This window comes from Ictidomys tridecemlineatus, chromosome 10 (assembly GCF_052094955.1).
Source record: "Ictidomys tridecemlineatus isolate mIctTri1 chromosome 10, mIctTri1.hap1, whole genome shotgun sequence".
Lineage (NCBI taxonomy): Eukaryota > Metazoa > Chordata > Mammalia > Rodentia > Sciuridae > Ictidomys > Ictidomys tridecemlineatus.
The window spans coordinates 92,577,854-92,597,198 of NC_135486.1; the positions used below are offsets into that span (position 1 = coordinate 92,577,854).

At 31.7% G+C, this 19,345-nt stretch overlaps 1 protein-coding gene across 7 annotated transcripts in view; it reads left to right on the plus strand.

Moving 5' to 3' along the window:
* The window catches only part of Arhgap12 (Rho GTPase activating protein 12), a 114,936-nt gene that overhangs the window by 84,166 nt on the left and 11,425 nt on the right, over window positions 1-19,345 (plus strand). For 5 of the 7 annotated variants that reach the window (XM_078023436.1, XM_078023435.1, XM_078023439.1 and 2 more), the window contains 5 exons: window positions 2,247-2,321; window positions 8,827-8,888; window positions 13,101-13,182; window positions 18,680-18,781; window positions 19,114-19,212. In XM_078023436.1, the coding sequence (XP_077879562.1) occupies window positions 2,247-2,321; window positions 8,827-8,888; window positions 13,101-13,182; window positions 18,680-18,781; window positions 19,114-19,212 (420 nt within the window). The remainder of the gene's footprint in view (window positions 1-2,246; window positions 2,322-8,826; window positions 8,889-13,100; window positions 13,183-18,679; window positions 18,782-19,113; window positions 19,213-19,345) is intronic. The other 2 variants (XM_078023438.1, XM_013360989.4) reach the window with 1 other exon arrangement.

Sequence of the window (19,345 nt, forward strand, 5' to 3'; positions counted from 1 at the left end):
TCCATCTATTTCTTAAAGCAACTTGTATGAAATTCTATTTCCTTTTTCAAGAATGTGATTGTCTTGAGACCAGAGATTACTTATTTTTAATAAAATTGTCTTTGCCCCCCATCTTAAACTTTGTAAACGAATTTGTAGCTAATTGCTTCAATAAGTAAATTCTTCTATTTAAAAATAGGGCAGACTTTGAAGTTATGAAAAAAGGGACTAAACTAGAGCAAACTAGCTGATATGTAATAAGGGATGAGAGTATATGTAATTTGAAATATAATCAAAGAAGCTTAATATTGTATAGCAAGTGTTACAAAAACAAAGGTCTTAATTCATCTGGGAGATAACCTTGGAGGAGGAGGTATGTGTGTGTATGACTGTGTATGTGTGAGTGGATCTTTTTTGTTTCTGCTTATGTACGGTTATTACTAAAACTGTTATTTGTAAATAACTAAGACATTTATACACACACATAAATGTATAAGTGTAGAATTTTTATGTTTATAATAGCTATAATTGTTATGCATACATCATTACTTCATTTGTGGGTTTTATTTCTATAGGACTGACAATGCTTTAAAAAAACAAATTAGAAATAAGCTTTCATTTTATTCAGTTACTTATTGTCTAGTTAGTGAATCTTTCCTTTTTCTCAGACTTATTTAATAATAAACACTCTTGTAGAAGGCAAGAAATTGATCTGAGAATGTCAGAAAAAAATGAGTATAAAGGAGATTTGGACAATAAGTTTAATTCCTTCTTGTAAAGACATTTTTGTAGATCTTAATATTTTCTCCACTGATAGTGTGGGCCTTGGGCTTGGTTTGTAAATTGTCCCTTCAAAGGTTTCCCTGTGAACTTTCATTGCTGTGTGGAATTAATGGTTTTTGCATTGTTAATTAAAGCAAATTCTGATATGTTATCCATGCCTTTTCCAGTTTCATAAGAAAACTGGAATGATAGAAATTTGGAGATGAATATTTGAAGGCGTTGTTTGGCTTGATATAAAAATTAATAACAAATTAGTAAATGGTTTTTCTGATTCTCTTTTTTCCTAAAATTATTCAAAGCATCTAAATGAGAAAGGAGAAAATTTAAATGCTGCCAAAAAGTTTTCAGTTTTATCACCCATGAATCATCCTGTAAACATCTGTAGGAGAAATGCATACTATTTTTAATTTTGACCAAGTCTTCTTATTAAACATGTCCTTACAGGTTTGTTTGTTTGTGTGTTTGTACTGGGAGTTGAACTCAAGGGAGCTTTACCACTGAGCTACTACTTTCCTAGTCCTTTTTAAAATCTTTTATTTTAAGACGGAGTCTCACTAAGTTGCTAAGGCTAGACTGACACCTGCAATCTTCCTGCCTCAGCCCTTCCAAAACACTCGGATTACCAGTGTGTGCCACCATTCCCAGTTCCTGGTTTGCTCTTGAGATATTCTTGTAGGCTTGGACATTAAAATATTTTTCCTTTTGAGTTATTAATCTTTCAGTCTTAGATTTTGTTTTTACCTATTTTTAATCTTGCTCATTTCTAATCATTGGGAAACTAGCTATAAATTACTTTACTAATAGGAATTTAATTTAATTTCTCGTATAGCTATTAGTGACTAAAATAAAATTTTATTTTGGCAGTTACCAAGTATTCCTGTGGATATTTATACCTACCATATTAACATCGAGTTGGTTGGTGACCAATATATATTTATCCATAGGAGTTTAGATTTTAGTTATTTTAAATATAGTTAATTCATTTGGGTATGGTAGTACATACTTATGACTCTAGTTACTTGGAAGGCGAAAGCAGGAGGATCAAAAGTTTGAGGATAGCCTGGGCAACATAGCAAGACCCTGTCTCACAATAAACTTTAAAAAGCCTGAAAATGTAGCTCAGTGTTAGAACATTTGCCTAGCATGTGTGGGTCCCTGGGTTCAACTCCAGTACTAGAGGAAAAAAAAAATTCAAACTGGTATGTAAAATCATAACTCTAAGCCAATATACATCATTTATTTTGAGTAATTCCTTGACCATTATTTTAATTAATTAAACTAATTGCTATAAATTTTGCTGTGTTTCATAAATTCCTGTAGTTTTCAAATCAGTATCGTGTGAGTTTTAGAGCTGAATTTAGGAAGGTAAAATGACAAGGAAAAAATTTTCTCAACTGCTTTATTAAGCTCTCCCATTATGAGTACAGGGAAAATAGATTTATATAAGAGATAGAGTAACTTTTTTCATTACTTATTTCTTGTAGGAATCTCCAAGTGCCTCAAAACCCTGCTTTCCTGAAAATGAATCTTCTCCCTCTTCACCAAAGCACCAAGATCCAGTTAGTATGATAGAAACATACAGTATAATATAGTTCAGTTATTTCAATTAGTTTCAGTAAATCAGTTTTCTCTAAATATAATGTTTAAATATATCTTGGCATTTTATTGCTAAGAAAGCCCCCTTTTGTACAAAATAAACCATGATTAATTTATATATATATTTTAAGTGACAAATATATATTTGGTTTTTAAAAATAAATATAAAAATTCCTAGAGGATACTATTGAATTATACTTTTCTTCTGGATACAGTGGCATACACCTGTAATTCAAGGCTGAGGCAGGAAGATCGAGTTAGAGACCAACCTTGGCAACATAGCAAAACCCATCTTAAAAAAGAGTTGTAGCTCAGTGGTAAAACACTCCTGTGTTCAACCCCAGTACTGGGGATGAGGAGGAAAGACAGACAGACACAGACACACACACACACACACACACCCTCCCTTTTTACCTCAGACCAGCAGTCTAAGGTAAGATGCATCTTCCTCCACTTCTAATGAGCATAGACACTCTTCTTTTTCTGTGCTGTAAAGTTCACTGTTCAGTCTGTGCTGGATGAATATTGTTGATAATGTGTCTCTATTGTAAATTTTCCTTCAAATTCTCTTCTGACATCCATCTAACTTGAACAGAGTTTTACTCAAACTCTCATTTCATTCCCTCACAGTCTGCCTTGTCGTGCTGATCTTGCTATTGCCCTTTGTTGGTTTCCCTGTTCTTTTAGAATTAAGTGTAAATTTTTCAGTTAGGTCAAGAAGACTGTGCGAGCTCTGGCTTTTGACTGCTTTTTCAGCCTCAGCTTATACCCTCCTTCATCTTCCCTTCTTGCTTATTTTCCTCTTGCTTCACTATCTTTTTTCAATCCCTCAAGGGAGCCTACTTTTCATCTCCAGGCTATTAAACTTGTTGTTTCCTCTGCCCACTGACCATTTCTTTCTCACATCTTTGTCTGATCAATTTATTAGGGTTCAATTCAAACTTTGCTTTTTCATAGAATTTTATTCTAATCCTCTAGATTAGATGAGGTTTTCCTATGATTATCTTTTAGAATTTAATTATACTTTAGTTAATATCATAAAAAAGGAGTAACTCTTTTCAATACTTCTATAGGAACCTCTGACTCTGTTAGTGTCATCTTTATTAACACAGTGTCTGCAGTTACCTACTACAGGGTTATATAATAACTTCTCAGTAAATATTCGTTGAATGAATAAATGAAACTAAAGCTTTTTAAAAGACATTTTTATTTTTACTTTCCCATTTTATGAAATTATGATAGACTATTATTTTTTAATCAGACTTTAGATTTCTTAGAGGTAAAGCTTTCCCAGATAACCTTTCACATTCTTTTTTAATTAATCAGTCTTTTGTGGTCCCTATCCACATTGTACACATTTTCTTTTTTTCTTATTTTTAATCTGTACTTAGTAATTAGATATTTATTGGATACAATGTGATGTTCAAAGTATACTTTGAGTAATGATCAAATCAGGTTAATTAGCGTATCTATCTCAAATTTTAAAAAACACACACACATTTCTAGGATTGGCTTAAGCAATCTCCCTGTGTGGGATGGACGGTGGCTTTTCTGTACATGGAGCAAAATCCTGTACTTCTTCAAAAACTCACTCTTTTAGGAGGCCATGCCAAACTAGTCTCATGTAATAAAAATGGTCTCCTCTTTATTTCTGAACTTCTAAGTCATGTATTACATTGAATAAGTACAAGTTATTTTATGTACCCCAAGTCTCTCTACGAGATAGTTAGAAGGTATGTTTTTTTTACTCTTTATTTTTTGTGTTATCTAACACAATGTTAGGTACATAAACATGATTTTAGTTTTGCCAAGAATTACTGTTATGAATCTAAGGCACATTGTTACTATAATACTTTTAATTGGTCAGTTCATATGGGAAAAAAATCAAAAAATCCTTTATAATTTATTTTAAACAAAGGTAATATACAATTTCTCTTTCATAGATATATTTTGATAAAAAGAAATTTCTAGGCAGTTATAAACCTTCTACATGAAGTTTCTAGGACTGTTTACAAATTATTTCCCCACCCTTTTATCCATTTTCTTAAGACCTTCTCCTGGATTAATGGTACCCTCTGATGGCCATCACAGGGAACTACCTCACCAATGCTTCTTATATAGCCAAAGGCCATTCTTTTTCACATAAACAAATAGCGTTGTTTCCTTCCTGGATGCTTCTCTTCCCCCATTTTGTCTTAGCCTCCCTCATCTAGTCTTTTGCCCCTTAGATTTGTCTTTCCTCCCTGTACCCTCAAGTTCCCTCCTCTCTGCTTGCTTTGTGACCTAGTCTTGCCCCTCCTACTCTTATCCAATTACTACAAGGAGACATTTTCCTCCTCTTTCTTTGTAAGTTAAAATATGGTTTTGGATAAAGGCTTAGTGATAAGAAAAAGGAAATTACAAATTTAGAAGTGAAAAATGTACCATATCTAGTTATCCAGTTAAATACCTGATGTCACCTTAAAAATCAAAGCAAATAGTTCCATGTACCTCATCAATCTCCTCTAATTAAACAAAATTTGTATTTTTGATTTTTACATAAGCATTATTATTTTCATAGTCTCTTAAAATCTTTTTTAAATAGGCAGTGTATAAGCTTCTTAAAATATTAATAATTTATTTTTCTACAGTATGGATTAAATAGGCTTCTGTGGGCTGACCTAAGAAGCTGTTCTTTATTTGTCCCAGTGTGCCTGTGAGAGTGTGCACTTAAAAAGGTCCCGATTACTGAATGCTGAATAAAATCGGATAACTTGTTCTACTGAATAATTTGGAAACTTGAGCTTTTGATTTTGCCTTCTAATTACAGTATTAAAATGAATTAACCATTTTGGAGAAAAGCACATTTCAACACTTTTTTAAAAAAGACTATTAACAGACAAATTTGCTGTTTCTTTCATTGAATATTACTTATTCTAAGGACTTTTTTTAAATGTGATTTGAATATTTAACTTTTTTATAATACTGGCCCTTAGACTTTTTTTTTAATTGTGTTGAAAATCACATAAAATTAACCACCAATCATTTTAAAGTGCACAGTCCCATGGGATCCAGTATTACAAACTTGTTTGTTAAAATTTAACTGTAGTTGGCTAGTCCTTATTAATATGAAGTTCACTTTGTAGTATCAAATAGCTACCATATTAAAGTATAAATTTGGGCATATTTTACAAGCTCTAAGATGTTTTTATGGTGTTATTTCAGTAAGAAACAAATACGTTGGTTGATTTTGATTTATATTTTATAGTAAATGTATACAGGGTAGTATGAAATTTTTTAAAAAATTGATGTAATTTTAGGAAATATTTTCCCTAAATCTCTCACCTGTATATATAACACATATTATCCACATATGTCAAATTTAAGCATTTTTGTCAAACTTAAAAACTTTGGTGTTTAAAAGTTAAGGCTTTGTTTACTGTGTCACTGACCTTCTCTTATGTTTGTTTCATGTTACAGCACTATTAACTTGTTGGAAAATTACTTCAAGAATATATACTGAATACAAACTACATGCTAGATGCAGTCCCAAGCACTGGTCATACATTGATGAACATAACAGATGTGGTCCCAACTTATGACCTCGTAGAATAGACAGTGGACAAAAATTATGTGCACAGTAGTACACAATACTAAACTTTACATTAAGCATGTCATAGTCCATTTGGGCTGCTGTAACAAAAGCAGTTATAAACAAGATATCTTGTTAAAATTAGAAATTTTATTTTTACAGGTCTGAAAACTAGGAATTCCAAATCACTGGTAGATTTGGTATCTGCCAAGACCCTACTCCTTGGTTCTTAGATTTGTACCTTGTTGATCTGTCCCATGGCAAAAAGGACGGGGGTTACTTTTACAAGGACACTGATTCCTATCATGAGACTCTACCTTCATGATCCAGTGAGGCCCCCACCTCCCCCAACCCCCACCCAAAGGCCCCATCTCCAAGTAGCATCACACTGGAACTTGAGTTTCAACGTACAGAATTTGGAGGACATAAATATACAGTCTATGGTAAAGTGCAAGGAGGGAATCAAACTGGGGCAATAGTAAATAACGTCAGATTACTTACTAGTTAAGAGAAGGGAAAGAACTTGTGCTTTAGAAGGGTCAAGTTTCTTGAAAAAGTGACATTGCAACAAAGGTCCCTTCATTTATTTAGTTGCTCAAGCTTGGTGTTTTCCCCAAGTTCCTCCCTTTTCCCCAGAATCCTCCCTTTTTGAAACACTCACATCCGGTTCCTATCATCTTTGCTTTCTAAATTTCTCATAAATTTGGCCCCATTTTTCTCTCACTGTCATCGCACTAGTTCAGGTCTTTGTCATTTCTTATAGTAATTATTAGATATCATTCTAGTTGGTTCCCAATCTTGCCACTCTTTTCTTAGTCTATTGTTTCAAAACTGTCTCATTTCTTGCCACTTTTCCATCTTACCCCATGTTTTGAGGGAAATTAAAAAGGCCCTCAAATATGTTAGGCTATCTAGCTTCCATGCCTTTTGTTATTTTCCTCTCCTGTCATTTCCATCTTGTTAACTCCTACTCCTTAGCTCCAGGGTCTACTTTTCTAGGAAAACTGTGTCTGATTGCCTTCTCTCTATATATAATTTTCATAGCACTTAATACATTGTGCATTCTTTTTTGTGTTTTTTTTTAAATACATTCAGATATGGCAAATTTTATTCTTAATTGATGTTTAAGTTAGAGTGTTTAATTGAGAGCATTCGTACTTGGGTCTTGATCCTTGTTGAGAATTGGTGAAAGCTCTTTACCCTTTTGAACAGTTCATATACATGAACAATTTTGCACTGCTTTCCATTCATCTGTTGACCCAGGTGAGAGCCCCTGAAGTAGATAATCTCTCTTGTCCTTAGATTGTCATTCATTTTTCTTCTTGTTTTGATGCCTGCATATCCTTCTTGCCTTTGTTTTACACAATTCCAGCAGTGACACTTTTTTTATGCCTCTTTCCAGTTCCAGTTTACATAACCAGTGCCTAGCCACTCATGTTAATGTTGTTATTTACTTCCCATATTATTGAAGATTTCCCCATGCTTCTAAGGGAATAGGAACAGTAAATTTAGAATGCTTTTATTTAATATCTTTTACATACTTAATTTGTATAACTGAAGTTTTTTGTTGATAGACAAAGAGTTCTTATGAAAAGTATCTAGGGAGAGCATATAGCTATGCTTTATGGAAAAAATTAGTGAAAACTACCTATAGGTTATTTATGAGTTCTAGTATTAAAAAAATAGCCATTTTTCAGCTTTATCTACTGATAGTGAATTTTTATAAGACTGAAAACTTTCAACATTATCTTTATATATATTGAGAAAATACTCAATATTACATTTGTCTCCTGTATTAAAAAAAGATTTATATTTTCTGATTAAGATACATTGAAAAAATAGGGCTGGGGATGTGGCTCAAGCGGTAGCACGCTCGCCTGGCATGCATGCTGCCCGGGGTTCGATCCTCAGCACCACATTAAAAAAAAAAAAAAAAAAAGATGTTGTGTCCGCCGAAAAAACTAAAAATAAATATTAAAATTCTCTCTCTCTCTTTAAAATTAAAAAAAAAAAGGATAACATTGAAAAAACATAGCTGAAGAATCAGTCAATTTCTGAATTGAGAATGTTTTTTCTATGTGAATGTGTGTGTTTCAGTTTAAAATTGTCACATGTGCACATAAGTATTTACTAATGATAATTACTATAGGCACCAGTACTCATTTAGATTAAATTCATTTGAATATAAAATGCTAAGGCAGTGAGAAGGTGCTTTTTTATTTTAATCTGGAAGAATTTTAAGATAACATTTAATTGGTATAATGGCTTTTGCCTTTATAGAATCTGATGATAAAGCTTGTGTCACTGTTTTTGGCATCAGTTAGCTAATCTAGTTTTTTTAAAGCTCAGTTCACCATGTGGTGTGTTTAATGAAACACTGAGATTTTTATGCCACATTAAAGCCAGTTCTATGCAGAGTACCACTTACTTTTGGGTAATTTATTTAATAGTAGCTGCATTTTGTTCTACCTAGTTATTTTTACATTCTGACAATATGTTAGCATAACTGAACATTTTTCAGATTTTCTGTTTTTGTGTGTGTGTGTGTGGTATTTAGCATCACTGCATTGTTTCACTTTCTTTGAATAAGAAAATGTAAATCGTTTTCCAAGTGTTGACTTATTCATGTGAAAATCCAACTTGATAGCAAAGCACCTGCTGGCTTCTATGACTTAAAAAAGAGGAAATGTCTAATTATAAGATTACTGAAAATAACTTTACTTATTAGGATAACCATATTATTAATGTATTCTAAAACTAAGCATATTAACTGACTAACCTTTTTTTTTTCAAGCTAATTTTTAGACTACCAGACCATTTTGGTTCAGTCGCATATTAAAACTTGGACATCATTGTCTGTGTGAATGGTATATAAACAATACTACTCTGTTCTATAGGGTCAAGAGAAGTATGGATTGTTAAATGTAACAAAAATTACTGAACATGGGAAAAAGGTTCGGTAAGTACACAAATCTTTATGTTCTTACATGATTCATCTGATTGAAATAAATGAAAAATTATAATTCTGTTATAGTAGAAATAATTAAAAGGTTCAGAAGAATTTCTAAGCATGTATATTCGAAGGTAATTAAGATTGCTGTGAAATGTATGAAACATTTTCTTTGTCATGAAATATTTCTTAAGTAATTAAATTCAGAGATAATAGGGAAGAGAATTATGAGGAAATATCACTTTCTTTGAATATTGTCTTCCCCCTAGTAAGCAATAAATTCACATGATGAAAAACAAAGGTCCTTTATCCTGTGAAAAGTCAGTCATCCAGCCACCAGTTCCTCTCTCCAAAGGCAACCAGTTCTGAGTCCCATAAGTTTTAGTGCTTTTCTCTAGAAATAGGATATGTATGTAGATGTTTATATGTATATAGATTAAGTGTTAAACATAATCTTTTTACAGTTTATCTTGAAGACAATTTCATTGCATTTACAGTTGCCACATTATTTTTAACTACAGCATATTTATGTTATCTGACTGTTACTTTAACCTTTATTTATTTGCAAGAACGTAATAACTATGTGTATTGGTTGACATTTAGGATACTTATAATTTTTGCTATTGTAAACAAGACTACACATAGCATTTTGCATAGTTCCTTTTACAAATAGCATATGCAAGGTCATTTTGATAGAGTGTATATAAAATTGTGCTCTGAGATATTGAATCATTTCCTAGCCCCTGTATCAGTGTATTTTTTCCACACAATTTGCCAGTTTCATATAGTGTTGGTTGGTTTGTTTGGTATTGGGGATTGAACCCAGGGGTACTTAACCATTGAGCGACATTCCTAGCTATTTTTTATATTTTATTTAGAAACAGGGTCTTGCTGAGTTGCATAAGGCTTCCCTAAGTTGCTGAGTCTGGCTTTGAACTCAAGATCCTCCTGCTTCAGTCTCCTGAGCTACTGGGCTTATAGGCGTGTGCCACCACACTCACGCCCCTCCCCCATGTTGAAATCATCTAAAATAATGTGATTTTATAGTCAAAATGAAATCAGTCTGTTAAAGAGTTTTAAATTTCCAAGTAGTTGAATTTTGGGGGTTTAATTGAACTGTTTTTGCCAGATTGCAGTTGGCAGTTGTAAATGCTCTGAAATAGCTTTATAAGCAGTGTGTGTTCCTCAGACTGTTCCTTGGTCGAATTCATTTATGAAATGGATTTTTCCTTTTTCTCTATTTTGACTGAATGTAGTATACATAACTCTTTGGCCACTTTCTCTGCTTTTTATTTTATCCTCCTCCTCGTATGATAGTTAGTCTTTTAGATGTCCCACTTTTTTGAAATACTGTTTTGTAAAACCAGCATCCATTTCATCATCTTCAAATGTATTTACATGGAGTTAAGTAAAACAGTTATTTTAATCTTCCATATACTAGTGGTTTCCAAATTTTTTGGTCAGAAGAGCCCTTTAAACTCTTTTGAGTATTTCTAAGAACGTTTGTATAGGTTATGTGTATAGATACTTATATGAGAGATTAAAATGAGAAATTTTGAATAATAATTCTTTTTATAATAATCTATTAAAAATTAATACAAACAACTTTTTATGAAGAAAAAAATCCTGCATTTTCTAAGAAAAATATCTCCATGAGAAGAGAGGCATTGTTTTTTATTTTTGCAAATCTTTAGTATTTTACATAATGGAAGATGGTAGAATTCTCTGCTGTTCTTCTCTGCTTGAAGTCTTTTGTGACGTATTATTTTTGTTAAAGTTTAAGAAAATAATCCTCCCTTACACAGTATAATTATGACTGTTTTTTGTTACACCAAAACTCTACAAATATTAATTTCTTAAAGGTTGTTTTCAGTGAAGACTGAAAAACTTATCAAACTTTTATATTCAGTTACATTAAAAACCATTAGTCTTTATTGCATTTGAGTGGATTTTTAACCTGTGCATAATTTTATAGTATTTTGTTGGACATTTGGAAATACTGGGTCATTGAGTTGCTCATTTTCTAATGTATACATATTTTATCTTGTACAAAGAATCACAAAAGCCATTACATTTTGGGAAATTATCAAACTCATAATTGCAGATGTGCCATGTTCTCCAGAATCATATTTAAAGTTTAATTGTGTGTGTGTATAACAAAGAAAGAAAGAAAGAAACCCACATAATGTTATGTTTGCCACCTTAACCATTTAAGTGTATATTTTAGTAGTGCATGTGGTTATGTAATGGATCTCTAGGACTTTTTCATCTTATAGCATTGATTCTCTTCCCACTAAATTCTAACCCCTTTACCCTCTTCTTCATTCCTTTGTGAGCACTTTTCTACTGTTTCTATGATTTTGAATATTTTAGATACGTCATATGAGTAGATATATACCATATTTGTATGTTTTGGAACTTGTTTATTTCACTTAGCCTCATGATCTTGGGATTCATCTATGTTGTCCAAAGTTTTTAAGTTTATATTGTCAACAAATATTAGGATTTGTTCTCTTTGAGGTTACAGGCTCACTTCATAGTGGAAATACAGTAATTGAAGCATTTTTCATGGTAGCATGTCAGTAGATGATATCCTAAGACTGTAAAATAAATTTACAAATAAAAACAAGTCTTTTTAAAATATCTCAAGATTTCCACATAAAGTAAAATATAAAATAAGAATGTAACAAAATTGTGCCTTAGTAAGCACCAAATAGATCTAGTATGTCAATAAGTGCAAATGAATAATACTAATCTGTCAAAATGAAAAAATACTCAGATTGAAACATAAAGAAAAGCCCAATTAAATAGTATATGTAAAAGAAACACCTGAAACTATTCAGAAAAGTTAAAACAAAAAACAATAAGGACATGTCAAGGTATAGAAAGTAAAGGAGGAATAGGGATCTTAATTGCAGACAAAGTTCTAAGATCTAGAAGAAAAGCATTAAACATCACAGAGGTGATCACTTTAAAATGAAAGAGCATCATACTAAATTGACAATCAAGATCTAATCATAAGGAATAATCATTTACCAACTAAAGTAGCATCAATAATCATAAGCACAAACTATGGAAAATAATGGAAAAATAGAGTAGTAATTAATTTTATTTCACTCCTCTTAACCCATGATGTTCAAATGGATACAAAAGTAGTAAAATAATGAAGTAGGTCTAATTGGCAGTATTAAATTCTACATTCTGAAAATGGAAAATAAACCCTTTTGAGTGCATATGAAATTTTTACAAAACTGACCATGTTTCTCTATAAGGAAGCCCTAATAAATTCTTAATGTTGATGAATTTCACACTTATTTTACCCTTCCAGCAACTGAATTTCTTTATAAGCTAATTTTAAATTATTTTTCCATTACAAACATACATACTGTTTGAAAAGTAGTTTGCTAGGCTTGCAATAGATAAAATAAGTGAAACAACTCCAGTGGGTGAGACATTTAAGTAAAAATCTCTAATACAGAATTAAAGATATTGAAGGCAGAAGTTGAGTGGTATAACATTGATCACCTTTAAATTTCTAGATAAGAACATATTCAGTATGAGTCTTACTTGAGTACTAGATATAGGTCTATTTCTAGAAAAGCTTCATATATACCAAACTCTTAATGTTGGTTACCTTAGAAATGTGTATTGAAGAAACAGAGGTCTTTTCCTTTATATATGTCTGGATTCAGAGTTTTTGCATAGCTGTGTTATCTTTGTAGTTTAGGATTTTTTAAAAATCTCAAAAATAAAATTTCAGTGACTAATCAAGGCATAATTTATTGTTTATAATGTACTAGTATTTATTGTGTTTATAATCTACTAGTATCTACTGCCCCTTTTAGGAACAGGGAGATAACCAAGAAACATAAAATAGTTTGTATCTGTAAAGAATTAGGTGAATGAGTTACTAAACATGTCTGATTTTTATAATTATATTTAAAAATTTCTTATTAGATATGATGTTCTAAGTTTGTGACTTAAAAAAAATAATGTCCTTGAATACACTGTGCTGTTAATTAGATATTTTGGTCATAGTTATTTTGCTGATTTAAATTTCTGATCAAATTCATGTTGTTTAGAGGCCTTTGTGATCAGGTTGAGACCATAAATGACTGTAAATTCTGTTAGCGTTATATCCTCACTATTAGAATGTCAATAATGAATTTGCTTAGAAGAACCAGACATTGGTGCTTTAACTGGTTATTTTTGTAATTGCAGAAAGAACTGGTTGTCTTCTTGGGCAGTATTGCAGGGTTCATCTTTACTTTTTACCAAAACTCAAGGAAGTAGCACAAGTTGGGTAAGTTTTTCTCTCTAAATTTGTGTGAATAGTGTTATGCCTGAATTTCAGTAAGTTACTTCCAGAGTTCTTCTAGTTACAGTTAATATGCGTATAAAACTAAATTAAGTTTTCTAGAAGTTGCATTTTGACTTATAAGAGAAAGAAGAGGACTAATTAGAAAAGTCTAATTAGTTATATTATTTAAATCAATGGATTCAGTTTTATCCATTATCTTTATCCATTTATCCAGCAGAAAGATGGTGGTGATAGAACAAAGATGTTTTTTGAACCTTTGTAAGAATGTTAAGCTTTTCTGTGTTTATGTCTCTATTTGAGATGTTTAGTCAGAAAATAAGCAGTAATGTGGCAAGTCCCACCTTCTGTTGTGACTTGACCCTTGTACATCAGTCATTGACTTGGGCGTTATTGTCTGTGTATAAAGTCAGCTAGCTTTTAGAAGAAAAAGAAATGTCACCTTTACTTTTGGGATTTGACTTTTTTGTATATTTGAGTGTTTACTATTGTTATTACTTAGTTCATTGTTAATACAAATACTAAAAATAATAATTTGTGACATATAATTGCAAAAATTTTTTGAATGCTTAATGAGTATCAGCTGTTGTCCTGAAAAGATTTTGTGTATTTTATCCTCTTAACTCTGGGACAGCTCTGTTTTTGTTTTGGTTTTGTTTTGTTTTTCTTAAGTCCCTCCATAGAAGAGAAAATGAGGTATCAAAAGATAAGTAACTTGCTTAAGGATTTAAACTAGTGGGCAATTTGTGTTTAGAACTTTGCTATTTTGTCTCCAGAGTCCATGCTCTGAATATTTCTAAAAATTTTTAGTAATTGAGTTTGAAGTGTTAAAATAAAATTTAAAATGAAAGTATTCTAAATGTATTTGGTCTGCTTCATATCCTACCTTACCAACACTTTCATATAATTACTGAGTATCTTTAAAATTGACACATGACCAATAGATCAGAAGGTGATAAAAGAGAGATCCATTTGTAAAATTCACTTGCATTTTTAATGCAACCATGTAGCATTGTTCTGAACTATGAATGCCAGAGAGCATGCTAGTTCTCAGCTACTCTGACATGGCAACCTAAAAATACACATTGATCATGAGTGTGAATATTCTAGAATATTTCTTCTGTTTTGCTTTACTAACTCTCAATTTGACCAGTGCAGTAGAAATGAACTACATTATACTTCCATATTAAAAGATTGAAATTTTGGTTTGATTTATCTTAAAGCAGATGAATAATTATATCTTTTTTCCTTTTTCTTCTGAAGTAAAGCATATGGTGCTTTTTTGTTTGTTAATGCACTTCTAGAGGAATGTGTAATTATTTCTTCTTACCTGTGGCTCAAATTTTATTTGAAATTGAGTGGAGAAAATGGATGAAAGAAAAGGAATGAAGAATTAGAGATTAATAAGTAAAAACAAAATACCTAAAACTGTGTAATTGTCACTTATTTGATAATTACTAATATTTAAAGATTGAAAGTTATGGTGTGTAGATAAAGCAGTGTGGTAAATGAGGCCTATCATTTTAGATAGGCAGGTTTGTTGTGATTTAAAGAATGAAAACTTCTTTTTAAATGTAAAGATGTAGAGTTAATATCTAGCACATAATCATTTATTCTGAACACTTGCATAAATAAATATTTTAAGTTTTCATTCTAGAACTCCTTACATAATTCAGACCTCCTAAACAGCATTAATGTTGATTAAGTTGCAAGATCTATCTTCGAAAGTTATTACGGTCTTACCATGTGGCAATAGTGAAACAAAGTTTAAAATTCACTAAGGTACACAATTTTGAAATTGTAGAATATTTTATAAAATTTTATTAATATTGTTATATTATTTAAAATATAATTTCAGATAGACATAATTAAATAAAACACAGCTACATTGTTTTTTATAGCCTCAATAAAGACAAAACAGTCTTAGGATATGGTAAAACACTTGGTTCTATAGTCAATTCTTAATTTTATTTTTATGGCTTATTTTTAAAACTCAGACTGCCTTGCTTTACCCATTCTCACATATTAAGGGAATGAAAACCAAATGTTCTATAAAAGCCAAGTAATATTATTTGAATAAAAACTATATGAGTGTAGTCAAGCATTGGTGGCACACTCCTGTAATCCTGGCAATTCAGGGTAGGATCACAAGTTCAAAGCCAGCCTTAGCAACTTAGCAAAACCATAAGCAATTTAGTGAGACCCTGTCTCTAAATAAAATATAAAAAGAGCTGGGGATGTGGCTCAGTGGTTAAGTGCCCCTGGGGTCAAGTCAATCCCTGGTAACACCACCACCCTCCCCTCCCCCCCCCCGAAAAAAAAAAAGCAAGCCTAGGAGATCCACTTCAAGAAATAGCAGGTTCAAATCTTCTGCTCACTCTGGGACACATATTCATGATGAAATGCTGAGTAAAATCAGCCACATTGTTCAAAATTCTATGTTTTAACACAGTGCTTTTTTTCAGAGAATGGGTAGTTAGATTTGAGTAAATGAAACACACATCTCTTCCCTCCAATTCTACTTTATAAGATAAATTTTATTCAGATGCTGTATTACCCAAGAACTTTTCTTTTTCCTTTGGAATAGTTTTCTGAAAAATAGGAAGTTACACCCCTAGTCATTTTATCAGTAACATAAGTTTATAGATGTGTTTTTTCTCATGTCATTTCACTTTAGAAATGTAGGTATTTTTTTTTTTCAGACAGCAAACGTAAAAGTCTTTAGTGCTGTATTAAACTTGGGGGTTTATAAGTGAATAACATGTTCTCTGTCTTCAGCGCTTATATTGCAGTGGGGAAAACTGGCAGGTAAATAGTTATAACAGAATATATTCTCCCTTTTAGTTATGGCTTATTATATCTCTTAAAAATTAAAAATAATCCCACAAATATCAGTAGTCACTTGTACATTCATTTATACACACTTTCAAATTTCTAAAAATAGTTCCCTTTTTGAGCCAGATAATTCTTTGTTATTGAGGGGCAGTCCTTTGTATTATAGGGTATTTAATAGATGCCTAACAACCTCACCTTTACTTGTGAGAACTGAAACTATCTCTTGACTTTGCCACATGTCACCCAAAGGATAAAATCACCTCTGACCTAGAGGAAGGATTAGGCAGGCTAGATGGTAAGACTACTTATTCCCAAGAGATGATTTGGAAGGGGACCAAGGGAAATTGCTCATCCTGTCACCAGGAGGAAGCTCAGGGGTTTCTGAGCAGGCTGCTGAGCAAGATGGTAGGTGGGCCAGATGTGAGTCTTTTCTGTTACCCCTCAAGTATTCTGTTGTGAATATAGGCTAAGACATGCCTATTGAAGATAAATCCTATAAAGCAGAAATTTGTGCAATAACAAAGTCAGAAAATACTTTGGGATAAATTCTAGTACTTCTGCAAAAATATTTGTAAGTTTTAGCTTTGCTCTTGCTATGTCTGCTTATAGAATTGTGTTCTTGTCCCCTCTGATTCCATTATGCTTTTTTCTCTTGTGTGCCATTTGCCATTATGCACTGTTATGACATCATTTTCTTCCCTTTCCCCATCAAGTCATTCTGCCAACAGGGCTCAGTTTCTGAGTTCTTTCTTTCGCTGCTTTCTTCTTGGAAAAACTCTGTCAAGCGTCGGCCTGCTGTTGCATATGTAAAGTCAGATCCTGTTTCAGCTGTCACTGTATGTGTTCTTGTTGCATACATACCCCTTGCCACAATAATTCTTTTTCCCTCCCTTTCTTTCTTTTTTTATTTTTTGGCCATGAGTACATAGGTGGGAGGTGGTTATAGTAAAATGGGACTAAATTCTGGAAAAGAATAATAAACAAAACATATTCCCAACCATATCAGTCACATTTTCTGGCATTCCATGTCCTTTTGTTGTGTTTATGTTTAGTGGGTTGGTTATTTGTATTGTAGGTTATAGCTGAACATCTGCAGTGCATATGATGACAATAAATAATTGATTTGCCATTTTTAAGTGTATTTTCAATTTTCATAACTTTTGAGATGTGTCATTTCTATTCAGGAAGTTCTCTGTGCTCATTACACGACTTTATGGTTAAAATTTTTTTTGTTTTTTTTTGCAAAACTGAGGATTAAACACAGGCCTCTCACATGCAAGGCAGGCACTCTGCCCACTGAGTTATATACTCATCCGCTAAATGTTTTTCAAATGATTTTGAAAGCAATGACTTTGTAGAAAACAGTTAAAATTTTGATTTTTATCATGGTTCCACTAATAATTTCATTTAAATTCTGAATTTTGTTACGTTTTATTAAAACAAATACATTATTTAAGTCCATACTGCTAGCTGAAAAGAAGCAAAAGGGAACAGTTGAAGCCTTACCTCTTCTTAAGCCTTACCTCTTCTTAAATGTGGAGCAACTAAATAGTTATTGGTATTTCACATAGTGAATTAAGTTATCACAAGGTTGGTGGGTCAAATCTAATTCCAACAACAATTATGATTTGACTTGGAAACATTTTAACAAATGAAATTTCTTATATCAAATATAGGAAATATTTGCAGTAACTCTTCATGACCTTTAAATTATCATTAAATAGCCATTAGAATAAAACATCCAACCTTTCAGTATTACAGGAATGCTATTTTCTATTCTTATTCTTAATTAGCAGACTAAACAAAATTGTAAGTTAACAATGGCAAGACACAGAGTAAATATAAAACACATTTTCTATTTGCTAATCTTTTCCTTATCTAGCTAGCAAATATAATAAATAGCTAAGCTCTTTTTCTTCTCAGACACACATTAGCTATCTTCCCATTCTTTTTACAGTTTTCATTAAATTGCTTCTAGCTTTAGTTTACAATTTCTGACAAAAAACTGAATAAAAGAAAATGGAGCTTAGGATTTTCTGTTTTCATAAATTATTGTTAGTTTTTGACAGAATAAATAGTCAATAAGGAAATAACTCTAGAAAGCAAAAAATTAGAATCGAAATTTTTATTAGATGGGAAATGCACCTGCTATCTGTCTGGTATTACTTGTACATGTATAAGAATATTTTTTTGCCTTTTTCAACATGTTATTTTATATAACCATATATAGTCTAGGATAAATTTTAAACTGCTGAGCCAGTATATACTTATTAGTCATTTTACAAATAATAGTATTATCTATTATTCTTCTTTAGAAGCTGTTACAATTCATATCACACTAGCATATAAGTGTATATTAGTTTATAGCCTCACCAACATATTATTTTCCCACTATAATGAATGAATATTTCAGTGTGGCTTTATTTATTTATTTATTTATAATATACATTTTTATTATGGAAATTGAGCCAGTTCATACTTCTAGACATTTTTCAAAGCAGGATTGTTATTTTATAATACAGAAAGAGAAGAATTCATGATAATCTCCTATTTGATTTATTAATAACAAAGTTGCTCTTAATTCTTTTTGAATACACACATATGCATAAGTATCACATAAAGGTTTTTCCTTTTTTCTAAAATTAAGTTTGGGAGTAATCAGTCCAAACCAGAGTTCACAGTGGATCTCAGAGGGGCAACCATTGAGATGGCATCAAAGGATAAATCCAGCAAAAAGAATGTATTTGAGGTAATATTTTTTTCTTAGTATAAATCATATTTCACCCGTAATAATTGGACATTCTACTTTTGACTTATTTGCGGAAATAATCATACATTATGACTAGTTAAAACATAGTTCAGTCAGTTTGTACCATAAACTAAAGGCGGGGAAAGTGGTGCAAAACTCAGCTTCACTTATATAACTTACTGGGACTTGGACTATATAGTACAAGTTTTTTCCAGTACTTTTATCTTTCATCACTGATAATACTGGTGGTTTTGTGAACTTTGAATTAAATGTTTTTATTTAATTTGTTGAAAGCATTGACCATAATTTTCTCTCCCCACTTTTCTCTAAAGCTGAAAACTCGTCAAGGAACAGAACTGCTAATTCAGTCTGATAATGATGCTGTTATTAATGATTGGTTTAAAGCTCTTAGTAGTACTATCAGTAACCAGGTATGTGATTGACTTATATAAAATTTTTATTGCAGAACTGTTTTTCTTTTGGTTTTACAATTGCTTATTGCATATCCAGATTCTAGTTTATATATGAAAAAACACTTTGTTTATGTTGACAGAGGTGGGAAAG